At 38.4% G+C, this 13358-nt stretch overlaps 1 protein-coding gene across 3 annotated transcripts; it reads left to right on the top strand.

The window, feature by feature from the left end:
* The first annotated feature begins 2654 nt into the window (after positions 1 to 2654).
* Positions 2655 to 11718, top strand: LOC125235185 (4-coumarate--CoA ligase 1-like). 3 transcript variants are annotated; one of them, XM_048141651.1, is made up of 8 exons: positions 2655 to 2966; positions 6183 to 6393; positions 7097 to 7450; positions 7875 to 8060; positions 8503 to 8624; positions 9394 to 9555; positions 10631 to 10801; positions 11121 to 11718. In XM_048141651.1, exons 1-8 carry the CDS (start codon positions 2790 to 2792, stop codon positions 11403 to 11405), a joined length of 1668 nt encoding a protein of 555 aa, XP_047997608.1. In that variant the 5' UTR covers positions 2655 to 2789; the 3' UTR covers positions 11406 to 11718. The 3 variants fall into 3 exon arrangements, with proteins under 3 accessions (XP_047997608.1, XP_047997609.1, XP_047997610.1); XM_048141652.1 differs by having other exon boundaries at positions 2793 to 2971; XM_048141653.1 differs by lacking the exon at positions 6183 to 6393 and having other exon boundaries at positions 2793 to 2966.
* Positions 11719 to 13358: the final 1640 nt, after the last annotated feature.

The following is a 13358-nucleotide window of genomic DNA, read 5'->3' as shown; positions in this document are numbered from 1 at the left end:
AAACAATTGTTACGTTAGCTAGGTACCCTGGCGGCCTAGCAGAAATGACAATCGTTGACGCTAGACGCCAATCGAAATGCGTCTGGCTCTGTCGCGCGTCGCGCCATTATGAAAGAGCGATAACGATAGACGATAACGTTATTATCTTAAGCGTTTGTGCATTTGGCTACGTACGGATTAGCCCTGAGGCCCCTGAGACTGAAATGCTTAGAATAGATTTTAAACTGGGCATTAAGCTTTTAGTCGTAAAAATATGTGGACATATCAGTAATCCCACGAGGTATTCGGATCGCTTTAAAATTTAAATACAGCCAGGGGCGGCTCACTCCGCAATTCTATCGCCGCGCTACAAGTACATGCTGGCGGCCGCGAGTTCGCGGCCTAATCAGGGGTGGCGCGCGTTCTCACGGAACGCACGTTCGCACTTTCTATTGTTACATTACGTAGCGAGTTTTTTCAAGGTTCATATTATGCGATGTCCACGTGTGGAATGGCTAATAATGCTTAGTTAAATAGACATCATGAATAAAATAGGACAATCTTATACTGATCTTATTAAGTCTAACGGAAAAGTTCAATAAGGCTTGTGATGCTGAAGGCTGCAACAAAAATATATAAATACTGTATATATACCTAGAAATTAACCAAGACTTGAATATATAGTATAACTATTTATCTGAGAATTAATGCGTTTTAATCCATATGCAACCCTATCCTCCGACGCTGCGCACGTGCGGTTCGTTTCTTTGTTAGAATTTTGTAGGCATTTAAAAAGGCCGCATTTCGTGAACATCAAAGCAGTGGGCCTTCTGTACTTGTACTATTATATATTCTGTGATACAGCTAGATTAAAATGTTTAGAAATAAAGTGGTGGATTGTTATCGTAACCTTCATTGAACATAAGTGTACCTCCCTAAACAAAAAAAAATCTTAAATATACATTTGGACATATGCATTTGGACTGGTCAGTAAACTACCGCTCTTGCCTTTGTATTTGGCAGCTTAAATCTATTGTAATAAAGCCAAATATGCATCAATACCTACTTACTCATTAATTACAATAATACGCTATCATTATTCTATTATACTGTTTGTCTGTCACACAATGAAACGATAGGTACTTAACTAGTTAACAAAAATATACCTTATTATAACGAAGTTAAGGTCTACCAACGGTTGGTATATTATCGATATTAATAGAGACTATTAAATAAAGAAGACTGAAAGGTATTTTTTTATGATACCTCCTGGAAAAATAATTAAAATCACCATAATGTTACAAATATGTATAGTTATAGTGCAGATGTATATATGTAGGTATAGATATATGTATAATTAGAGGTTAATATCTGGGCAACCGAGCTTCGCTCGGTTCTGTTTCGTATCCTTGACATGTGTCGCCATCTAGTTCAAAAATGAATAGTACCTACATCGAGCGAAAGAATTCTCAGCCTTAACAACACAACTACTCCACACGAGATGGCGCGCATTTCGCCACAAAAACTCAAATAGTGTATTTTTCTATTCGTTTTAGCCTTGACCTGTGTCGCCATCTAGTATTTGCAATAAATAGTACTTACATCAACCGAAAGAATTCTGTCTTAACAGTACAACTACTGCACACGAGATGGCGCGCGAAGAAAAACGCATGAAAACTCGAAAATTCGCGTTTTCCGGGACCTAAGGATAAGTTAGACCGATTTTTCACCCCCAAAAACCCCACATAACAAATTTCTGCGAAATCGTTAGAGCGGTTTCCGAGATCGTCAGTGTAAATAAATATACATATAAATAAATAAATAAATAAATAAATAAATAAATATACAAGAATTGCTCGTTTAAAAGTATAAGATAAGAAATAATTGTAATTATAATAAGTACATAATTATACCTTACAGGGTGTGTATTACCTGCTACATATATGTAATGTGTAATATTATTGCAATTCAGTTATTTGATTTGATTTGTATTACATTGTTTACACATTTCAGTTTGAAGAGCACTCTATACTCTACAGTAATTCATAATTTGTTGTTTCTTAAAGGTGAACTTATTAAGACAATGTTTAACAATCTCAAAATCCAGAAGTTCTTTGACAAAACGCTCACGAAACGCTCACGAAACGAAACGCTCGTAGATATCTATCTCTATCCCTCTTACGTATTGGCGTGACAGAGCCAGACTACCTTTCGCGGCGTTTCGTTTTCGTTTCGCGTCGCAGAAATGCCATTCGGCTACGGGATCAGGCAGGCAATTATGGTCGCGCGATAAATGATAAAACATCTGGCCGTCCCTATCGCACTTACTAATAGTGTGATAAGGACGGCCTGATATTTTATTAACCGACTTCATCGTCTATCGCGCGACCATGCTACCCGTGCTGGTTTCCATGATGGCCATCCGATCGATCGATACTTCGTATATTATAGCATTAACAGCTATGAATAATGAACCCTCATGACGGTCTACTGGTGCTTTTATGGCGAGTTAAAGAAAATCAGCCACCAAAATAAGTAAAAAAATGTCATGTCTAGGGGCTTAGTAAAAGACTCACAATAACGCTATGTTACTTGGCAGTTGTTTGTCTTAGATATTTACTGGTCTCTGCTGTTACTTAGTTCAAGATTATCTGGCAGGCAAGCATGGTCGCGCGATTAATGGCATCAGGTCGTCCCTATCGCACTATTGGTAGGTGCGATAAGGACGGCTTGATGTTTTTATCATTTATCGCGCGAGCAATGCCTGCCTAGTCGCACGCACGGTACGCATTCATTATTTACTGGCAGTCATGGCCGGTCGTGTTTTCTTTCGCAACTCGTTTCCCGCGATTATTGTTCGAAAAAAACATGTGTGGTCTAATGGAAATGTTGTCAAGTCACCTTGCAAAGATATAGTTATACCGGAGTGTAGTGTGAACGAGTTTGTTTGGCGAAATTTGGATAGATGGGAGAAGAAAACTGCTACGGTAAAGTAAATACTTATTTCGGAAAAGCATATTAATAACAATAGTAACGTAGGTACATAAGAAAATTGTACGCGAAATATTACAATAAGATTTATCAGTAAGTACAATAATAACCTAATAAAACTGTATGAATTTTAATACCGCATTTGTAGCGCAGAAAAAATGTATACGTGCTGTTTGTAATCTAGCCCCCTACACAACATGCAAGCCATCCTTCAAAAAACTCAAACTCTTGCCGCTGCCAAGTTTATATACACCGTGTTTCACTTAACACTAAAAACCTGAAAACAGTTTGTTCAGAATCGAGAGTAGAATCGATTGAGCTATATCTGGATGGAGTAATATTTTTTTTAATTTGTATTATTCGTTATCCTAATTACAACCTTGTCATTTTTAATGTTGGGTTTAAATTAGCTTACTGTGATTACCTGTCTAATTTGAAGTTTACTGTGACAAAGCTTTACAGTGTTTTACAATGACATCATAGCTGTCTATTGGTAAACCTTATGTCGTTGCAGTAACGTACACAAGTAAATATTTTTAAGGTTTATGATGGTAGTTAGTAATTATTTTATTGAGTGTAGAGTTAAAAGTCGAGTAGAGATGTACAGAAAATTAAAAATTCAATTTAAAAAAAAAGTAAACATCAGATTAAAAGATGAATACTCTAGATAAGTTTAAAAAAATAAAAATCAGTTGGGGTGTCTGAGCTAGGTTTTGAGTGATACCGGAAACACTGTATTTTAGAAACTTTGCATGTTTGTAAAGAGGCACATGTATTTATTTACAACTGCTGAAAGCGCCTCTACTAGAAATCAACGTGATCCTGGAAGACTAGTACATAATTATGTTCCTAGAACAGCATTATATTCCAATCACTGTTTTGTCATGTGCATGAAAGTTTTCAACAAGTTAACCAAAATCTTTAAGAGAGCTACCTGTACATAGACTTAATGCAGTTGTTGACTGGAAAGAGCTATTACAGTGTGAAAGATTTCCTCTTTGAAGATACAGAAATAGAATAAATAGTAGTTATAAATTTAAGGTTTTGCATCATGCTAGTACAACCTGTATAGTACAAATAGCAGAATAAGCATCCAAATGTCGCCTACCACCTAAGACGCTATTGTATGTACCTGGATATTTTATTTCGATTGCAGTCGGGGGACCTTCATGTCAGGTTTCCATTGTCCCCCGACTGCAATCGAAATAAAATATCCAGGTACGATCACGATATCCTCCATGAGATTAACTTTTGATTTAGCTAATTTTGAACCTGACTAAACACTCGTTATTCCATTTTATATTAATCAAGTTGACTGACCAGCATGTCTAAAGATTATTTTCATCTTTTCAGTTCGGTTTAAAACTGCAGTCGTGTTTTTAATTTTTTAATTATTTATTTTATTGCCAAGAGTGGCACTGAAACTTGAGTAGTTCATATGTGCTCTGCCTACCACTTTATGGGATACAGGCGTGATTGTATGTTTAATCAGTTATCCACATGCATACATCAACTCAAGACTGTAGTCTCAAGAATGTAGGCCGAGCACATGATACTGCTCAAGTTTCAGTGCCATTCTTGACAATGAAGGTGTTGAAGGAAACGAAATTGTGATAATGTTGAACTGAAAGGTTGCTAAGCCATAATCACCTCGTATACCGTTTTTAATATTTTTTCAATTTCTTGTCGATGAATTTGCTATGCATACATCAGGCGGTAAAATTGTGTTTCTACTATTTTTAACCGACTTCAAAAAAGGAGGAGGTTCTCAATTCGACTGAATGTTTTTTTTTTTATTTTTTTTTTGTATGTATGTTACTCGATATCTCCGAGAATCGTGGACCGATTTTCAAAATTGTTTTTTTGATCGAACCGGTATAACCCCGAGATGGTCCCATTGGCACCAAGTCAGGGTCTGATGATGGGATCCTGGAGAAATCGAGGGAACTCTTCAAATGTTATAGGCACATGTAATGTGTGGATTTTTAGTCTATTTTTCAAAGGTACACCAGTATTTACGTCTGATGGTAATAATTTTATGTGGCTAAGCTGATGATGGAAGGTCAACTCCTCAATGGTTAGGAGTTAAAGGATAATTCTTTCACTACTGTACATGTATTCGGACTGATACATATAATATCACTAGGAACCACTAAAAATCAACAAATAAATAAACTTTTTAACAAAAAATAAAACCGCCTTCAAAAATAAGCGCGTTACAAAACACGGAGAAACTAAAAAGCCAAAAATAATAAACCTTTCAAGTCGTAGATCTTTAAAACACTACATATTAAAAGTCTATTCCCCAAAGCCAGCGTCCGCCGGCTTCCCGCGCATGCGCGCAGTAACGAAAAAAATTAAAACGCATTGTTTAATTGGCACTGTAACCATGACAACGCATTGTTATAACTTATAATGCGCGCGTGCGCGGGATGGCTTTGGGCAGCTGCGCTGGCAGTGCAAATTCAAACCTTTGCGTCAAAATACAGGAAACAGTGTCAATTTCACGAAAGTTATTCTAGACAACTATTAATAACTGAGTGCATGGTCGTAGAAAAAGTATTGTATGCAACGGTGTTTAGCTGAGTAAAAAAATACTCGTGTCGTCTTTATTAACAATTTTCGACTTCGCCTGAAATTGTTACCCTCGCCACTCTTTTTTGACCTCCTTCAAACGCCTGTTGCATAAAATAATAATATGTATTATAAATGGGAAATTGTGTGTGTCAGTTTGTTTGTCCGTCTTTCACGGCAAAACGGAGCGACAAACTGACGTTATTTTTTAAGTGGAGATATTTGTAGGGATGGAGAGTGACATAGGCTACTTTTTGTCTCTTTCTAACGCGAGCGAAGCCGCGGGCAAAAGCTAGTACTATAATAATTGCATAAAGAGCAATTGACAATTGGTTTGCGAGTTTAAATAACTTGACAAGTTGACGCATTACATTTGTCGTTCACATTATATAAAACTAGCTTTTTCCCGCGGCTTCGCTCGCGTTAAATTTACGATAAGTTTTAGGTAAGTGGGGGGTTAGAAAGAGACAAAAAGTAGCCTATGGCACTTTCCAACCCTTCAACAATCTCCACTTAAAAATCCACATCAATTCATCGCTCCGTTTTGCCGTGAAAGACGGACAAACAAACAGACACACACATGCACTTTCCCATTTATAATATTAGTATGGATAATAATGACAGTTATTTTTTTCAAGGAATGTGCTATTACGCATAGAAGTTACACATACGGGCAGCTGCACAAGTTAAGTCGGACCCTCGCCGCCAACCTAAGGAAGAAATTCGGGATAAGTGATAGAGATACAGTTGGCCTCATATCTCCTAATTCACCAGAATATCCTATAGTTACAATTGGAACATTGGCGGCTGGAGCGACGCTTACTACTTTTAGCCCTTTTTACACTGCATGTACGTAAGGTACAGCGGGGCAAATCTCGACTGGGGGGGGGGCATTGTAACTGATCCATTTTTTTCCATTATTATTATTGCCTACACTATGATGTTAAGTTCTACATGTATCCACTGAACACGCCTACCATAATGTAACCAGTGGACGGTGGACACTCTATTTAATAATGCAGACATTGTAAAACATGGAAAAAATGGACCAGTTACATTTGTCCCCCAGTCCAGATTTGCCCCGCTGTGCCTTATGTACAATACTTTAAGTAATAGTTGGTAACAGTATACAAATAATTTAATCAGCAAATATTCCTTAACACATCAACATAGAATAGTACATTACGATACAAGTGCGTAAAAAAGGAAGTTCGAAACGAGTGGCGATAAATTAAAACACGGCCGAAGGGAGTGTTTTATTTAAATCGACACGAGTTGCGAATTTCCTTTTCGCACGAGTATCGTACGACGTTTTTCAGTACAGATGAGCTTCCGAAGTTTCGACCTGTTATATAATGAACCACTTCTCGCACTAGTGCGTAAAAAAAACACCATCTGTACTGAAATATAACTTACATACCTAAACCCTTTTTAAAGTAACATGAAAAGTACAATAATTTCACCACTTCAATATCCTTATGTCACTATTTGATATTCATATGAGATATCATGAGAAAGATTTAATTGTACCTGGTACTAATATATTTTGCAGATGAAATACAAACACAAATCCAGCAATCAGGATTAAAACTAATCTTTGCTCATCCTGACACAATAACAGCCGTACAAGAAGCATTGCTACTTAGCAAGAAACAAATCCCAGTCGTCAGTTTAGACTCAGGAGCCACCAGAGCTGACGGAACAGTATCATTTAATGAACTGGTAGAGGACAACCATGTAGATTTAGACATTTTGAAGAAGGTCAACCTCAAAACAAGTGATGTTGCGTTCTTGCCGTATTCAAGCGGGACCACTGGGCTGCCGAAGGGAGTGGAACTGACTCATAGGAACATCGTGGCCAATTGTGCACAACAGGATACAGAATTGAAGCATTATATTCGCGATGGTAAGCTAAAAATTTAGCCCCCAGATTTTTCATGCAGGGGGATTTTTATGGCCAGGTAACAACAGGCGGTCTTTTATCAAGTAAGTCAGGTAGGTATGTGATTATTACTTGTATTTCCTCATTTAAAAGTTTTTTCGCAAAAAAAATCATTTTTGGCACAAGCTTTCATCGCCGACTTATTTTTCTTTCGACAGTCATCTGCTCTGCGAGACGTTTCTAAAACCGTGTTGCTATGGCCACCTTTCTGCCCCATCATCAGATTAGCTCGATCATACCATAATATTGCATTGTTACGTGATTTACATATGTGTGCAAGCTCTTCGGAAACCGGGAAGTGGGTTAACTTGCAAGATTTGACTACAGACAGGCAACGGGACAGGTGAAAGTAAATGAAAGCTTGTAAAACATAATCCTCTACTTTCAGCTCCATACCAAGAGAACCAGCTAGTAGTGCTACCCATGTACCACTGCTACAGCCTGGTCATAGCAATGGTTCACAAGCTAAGTGTCGGGATCAAGCTGCACGTGCTGCCAAAGTTCCAGCCCGACCCCTTCCTGCAGGCTATGCGGAGTAACAGAATAAATATCCTGTATGTGGCGCCACCCATGGGTAACTTTTATCACAGATAATCCAAAAAAAAACGTACCCCGGAACTACTTATCAAGAAAAATGTACAGTCGACTAGATTGCGCTACATACATTTTTGGTTGATTCTCGGCTCAATTTTAACACGTATCAATTACCACATCTAATTCATGTTGCTTTACATTACGGTTCAGGTTCGGGATACGTAGCCGAATGGCACAGACGCTCACGAAACGCTCCCGAAACGAAACGCTCGTAGATATCGATCTCTATTACTCTTGTGTATTGGCGCGACAGAGTCAGACTACCTTTCGCGGCGTTTCGTTTCGTTTCGCGTCGCAGAAATGCCATTCGGCTACGGCCCCAAAACCCAGCACGATAACGATACTATCATTAAACGTTTGTGCATTAGGCTACGTAAGTACCGGTGTGACTTTTTATACGCATGTAATTAATTATGTTTCAGTGCTGTTCCTCGGTTCACATCCCCAAGTAACTTCTGAGATATTCGACCACATCACTTGCATGATGTGTGGAGCTGCGCCATTGGCTCGAGCCGATATCGATAAGATGTTTGCCAAAGCGAAGGTATTACAGACAAAGCCTACTAAATATACCCACTCATTTTATTCGTTGAAAAATCACCACATCACACCCAAATCACATCATCCACCCTCTGAGTTGACTTGTCAAAGTACCTACGAGCATAACACATGTTATAATTATAAATTCTAAATTATAAATTCTATAACATCAGTTAAGTATTATACTGTCCAAGAGAAAATCCTCCAAGAGTCCATTACCAACAACTCCGTTGGCAACAGTAACCAATACGACAGTTCTTTTTGCAATAATTGTGACGTGCTGATCCTCTGATTTTAACACCTACGAACATTCGTAGGTGTGTGGTTCATGTGCGTGGAGACACATGTCTCCTGCTGAAAATTTGCCTTCCCGCGCCCCACAGACAGGATCTCTAGCACAATCCGAGGTGTTTATCATGTTACTTACCTGGGTGACACCCATTATTAGTTTTGACCTCCAACACAACGCGCCAGCTGTCACCGACGCCGAGCTCACGGAGTTTACCTGTACTATCCAACAAACGATATTTTGGGTAACCAACAAGCCCCGTAGCCCGATAGAGATAGATATCTACTAGCGTTTCGTTTCGTGAGCGTTTGTGCCATTCGGCTACGCACCCAGGACGGCGTTCTTTTGATCGATCGGTAGTTGACTGTCCGATATTCAAAAATCGAATTACCGAAGATCCGTTTTGACTTACCCGAAGGTGTCAAGCCAACGGAGACGCTGGACTTAGGTTCCATCTAATCATGTTACTTTGTTCTAATTTCAGCGCGAAGTGGAGTTTGCCCAGGGGTACGGTTTGACAGAGGTATCACCGCTGGCCACTGCAAACCCCCTCGGAGCCAGGGACTACATGACCGCAGGCAGTGCGCTGCCTAACGTGGAGTTGCGAGTCGTTGATGGAGAAATGAGAAACTTGGGTCCTAATGAAGTGAGTAGATTTAGTGGCCTATGCAAGTTGATTCGTGATATGAAGCTGAAAAGTTTGGGACTGAAAAAAAGCAGGTTGTTGATGGTTGAAGAGACTTTTCGAAAACTTTTACCTGATACAACATTTACCGTTTTACCAAATCAATGTCGGTAAAAGCCCAAAGTAAACAACAAATATTTCTAAGTTCGGGCTTTTACCACTCGGCATCGGTGAATCCTAGGATTTACCGGTAAAACCTAGTTTTACACTAACATATATATTTTCTCGATTAAATGTCATAATCGATCTACTCGTATGTTACCTCATAACACTTACGAGCTCAACTAATTAAGATGAAATATACACGGTGTTTCCGTTATCACTCAAAACCTTAGACACCCTTTGGGAATTTTAATTTTTTTTTACTTAGAGTATTCATTTTTTAATCTGATGTTTATTTTTTTTAATTGAATGTTTAATTTTCTGTGGAGCTCTACTAGACTTTTAACTACACTCAAAAACATAATTGCTATTATAACTACTTATTTGTGTACGTTACTTCATTGACATAAGGTTTACCATATCTCACTGTAAATCACTTTAAAGCTTTGTCACAGTATATTATAAACTTCAAATTAGACAGGTACTCGCAGAAAAAATCCAACATTCAAAATGACAAGGTTGTAGGTAATTATTAGCTTAGAGGTTAACGTTAAAATTAAACTGACAAACAACGTCAAACTCGTAGCGGAAAAAATAGTCGTCCAAGTAACCAGCCAGTATGAATACCCCTAAATCAAAGAATATAATACTCACTAAATACTGAAAAAGGTATACAACCTCTAGCAATGCGATATATGCACAATGTTGTTGTAAATTACGAATTTGTAGAGTGGGCACGTAAAAAAATAACTAATAATAAAAATTAAAATAATAAGTACAATCAAGATATATTCTGTACAAATGGTTTTCAGGTTTTTAATGTTAAGTGAAACACGGTGTATCAAGTATGATTATTATGAAGTCCCAATATTCTTAATAAAGGGATAGCGGGCAACATTACTGCAGATTATAATCATATCAACATGAATTCCAGGTGGGAGAGTTATTAATAAAGGGACCAAACGTCATGAAGGGCTACAAGGACAATCCCGAGGCCAACAACCAGGTGTTCATGGAGGACGGTTGGCTTCGGACGGGAGATCTTGCCTCTCTCGACGAGAACGGCCGAGTTGTTATCGCTGATAGATTGAAAGAACTAATAAAGGTATGTATGGTATATTTTCTTCTTCAACCTAACGTTTTCCCGGCCTAGCGCCAGGGTCCGCTTTCCTGCTCAGTCTTCTCCACTTTGCCCGGTCATCGACATCCTTAGACGTGAGATGCATGTCCGCCCCCACGACGTCCAGCCAGCGCTTCTTAGGCCTACCGGGCCCGCGTGACGTAGGGCCTTGGTTGGACAGTGAGATTAAGGCATCTGTTTCCGATATAGTCGATCGGTCTGCGGCGTATGGCCATACGTGGGCCATACCATCGAAAAAAAATATTTTAAAGAAAATAATGACAATATTTCTTGTCTATTCCAGGTAAAAGGATATCAAGTACCACCAGCTGAACTAGAAAATGTCATAAAACAGCATCCAGCAGTTTTCGACGCAGCAGTAATAGGTGTTCCTGATTCTTATTCAGGAGAGAGGCCAAAAGCCTTCGTGATGCTAAAAGAGAAAACCAATGTAAGCGAGAAAGAAATAACGGACTTTGTTAATAAAAGGGTAGCACACTACAAAAATGTTAAAGATTTGACATTTATTGATAATATACCGAAAAGTCCGTCTGGGAAAGTGTTACGGCGCGTATTGAAAGATATATAAAACAAAATCCATCCGTCCATTTCGTGATGAATACTTTTATTATGTCATTTCATTTGTCAATCTTGTCATCACTTTCCGCCGCCCAAATCTCAAGCAAGGTAGTTCTCAATTCGTCTGTATGTTTTTTTAAATGTTTGTTTCACGTTATATTAAACATGTTAAACATGTAAAATCGGGTAACTCACGTAAAATTGTCGAAGGTCGCTCCGATCGACATGTTTCGCTCCGTAACGAGGAGCATTTTCATTGAGCACGCGCGATGCCGATGATATCACGACGCAGACTAATAAAATCTACGTCGTTACTGGACCGATTTTGATTTTTTTTTTATTGAATGTATTTGCATACACATTTGTCCCATTTTTATCAGAACCCAGTTCTGATGATGGGATCCTGGAGAAATCGAGGGAACTCCTCAAATCTGAAAGGCACACATATGGTGATTTTTGTGTTTTTACCCACGACGGCTGCGGCACGGAGACGGTATATGCGTTTAGGGTGAGAGATTGTGTGTTTGTTTGTTTGTGCGAACGAATGTTACCGATTATCTCCTAAAACTACTAGACCGATTTTAATGCGGTTTTCAGTAACGTGTTTGTGATTGATTGGTGCATGTTCTTAGATAAGGCTTACAGTGTGTGACAGAACAAGCATTTGATTCGTGGTCTTGTTCTTGTTTTTTTTTCTTAAATAATACTTACGTTGTCAAGGCAACTTGAGACTTCTTTGCTCGATCCTTGGAAAGCATTTATTAAACGTTATTTCACTGGATACTTTAATTAATTCACTGTGGTACTTGTCCGCATGTGTTATCATATTATCTCACATAAAATTCACTATTATTTGATGCAAAACAGGTTGGAAAAGTTTATTTACCAACAAGCTACGTTCACATGGACGGAATACTGACACTGACAGTTGTCAACTGAGTGGCGTTCCAATATTGCATCTTGGTTTCAAATACAGGTCAGGAAAGTTGACAATGTTTAATTTTGAAGCATACTGTCTGAAAAATATTTAGAATGCAATATTTAATGTAGCATTTAGAAACAAATATGATATTTTGCCTCAAATTTGATTTACAAAACTGGTTAAAAACCTTTGATAAAGTAATATTTGCATATTTATATTTACCACAATATAAAATGTTTCATTACGTACTAGGAATCAACAAAAGATATCTCCATCTCACTCTAAAACACGTGCAGTCATGCAGATGTTACTATTGAGAAGCAAAAACGTACGTGCTGAGATGTCTTGGACATTAATGCCTAAGGCGTACGACTTAGTAAACAAAACAGTTACGACCTTTTTCTTATAAGTGTAATTTAGCGGCTATCCATTGTTATTTGTCGCCAGTCGCCCTTTTGTCGCTCTTTTGTCGCTCTTTTGTAGCCCTTTTGTCGCCCTTTTGTCGCTCTTTTGTCGCTCTTTTGTCGCTCTTTTGTCGCTCTTTTGTCGCTCTTTGGTCGCTCTTTTGTCGCTCTTTTGTCGCTCTTTGGTCGCTCTTTTGTCGCCAGTCGCCCTTTTGTCGCTCTTTTGTCGCTCTTTGGTCGCTCTTTTGTCGCTCTTTTGTCGCTCATTTTTATCTATAAAAGGGCTGGGGCGAACCGTCGGAGGGCATTCTTCAAATATCAACGAGACTAACAGTGTCCCTGGCTATCGTGTATTATACTGGTGAGTGAAGTTATTCTGCTATTGTTTCTCTGTTTGTATTTACTTGGAAATTATTCTAAGTGATTGTAAACTTTGAAATTGTGTCTCTGTTTGGTTGTGCGAAGACAATATCTTTGTACAGTTGAACTTAGGCTTGTAGTGGAATTGCTTTACTGTCAGTTGGGGGTTATTTTAGTGTTCTATTTATAGTGTAACCATAGTGTAACCATAGTGTAGTGTTACATTTTAATTAAGTGTAGAGTTATTTGTAGTTTAACGTGTATAGTAAAGTTTCTA

The sequence above is a fragment of the Leguminivora glycinivorella genome, chromosome 17 (genome assembly GCF_023078275.1).
Source record: "Leguminivora glycinivorella isolate SPB_JAAS2020 chromosome 17, LegGlyc_1.1, whole genome shotgun sequence".
Taxonomy (NCBI): domain Eukaryota; kingdom Metazoa; phylum Arthropoda; class Insecta; order Lepidoptera; family Tortricidae; genus Leguminivora; species Leguminivora glycinivorella.
This window is presented reverse-complemented; position numbering and strand designations above follow the sequence as displayed.

Bases quoted from the DNA above. Each gene is read 5' to 3' on its own strand.
- LOC125235185 (XM_048141651.1), top strand. From the start codon at position 2,790: ATGGCCGGTCGTGTTTTCTTTCGCAACTCGTTTCCCGCGATTATTGTT. The intron at 7,451-7,874 runs GTAAGCTAAAAA...CTCTACTTTCAG, and splicing joins GAAGCATTATATTCGCGATG to CTCCATACCAAGAGAACCAG. The intron at 9,556-10,630 runs GTGAGTAGATTT...CATGAATTCCAG, and splicing joins GAAACTTGGGTCCTAATGAA to GTGGGAGAGTTATTAATAAA.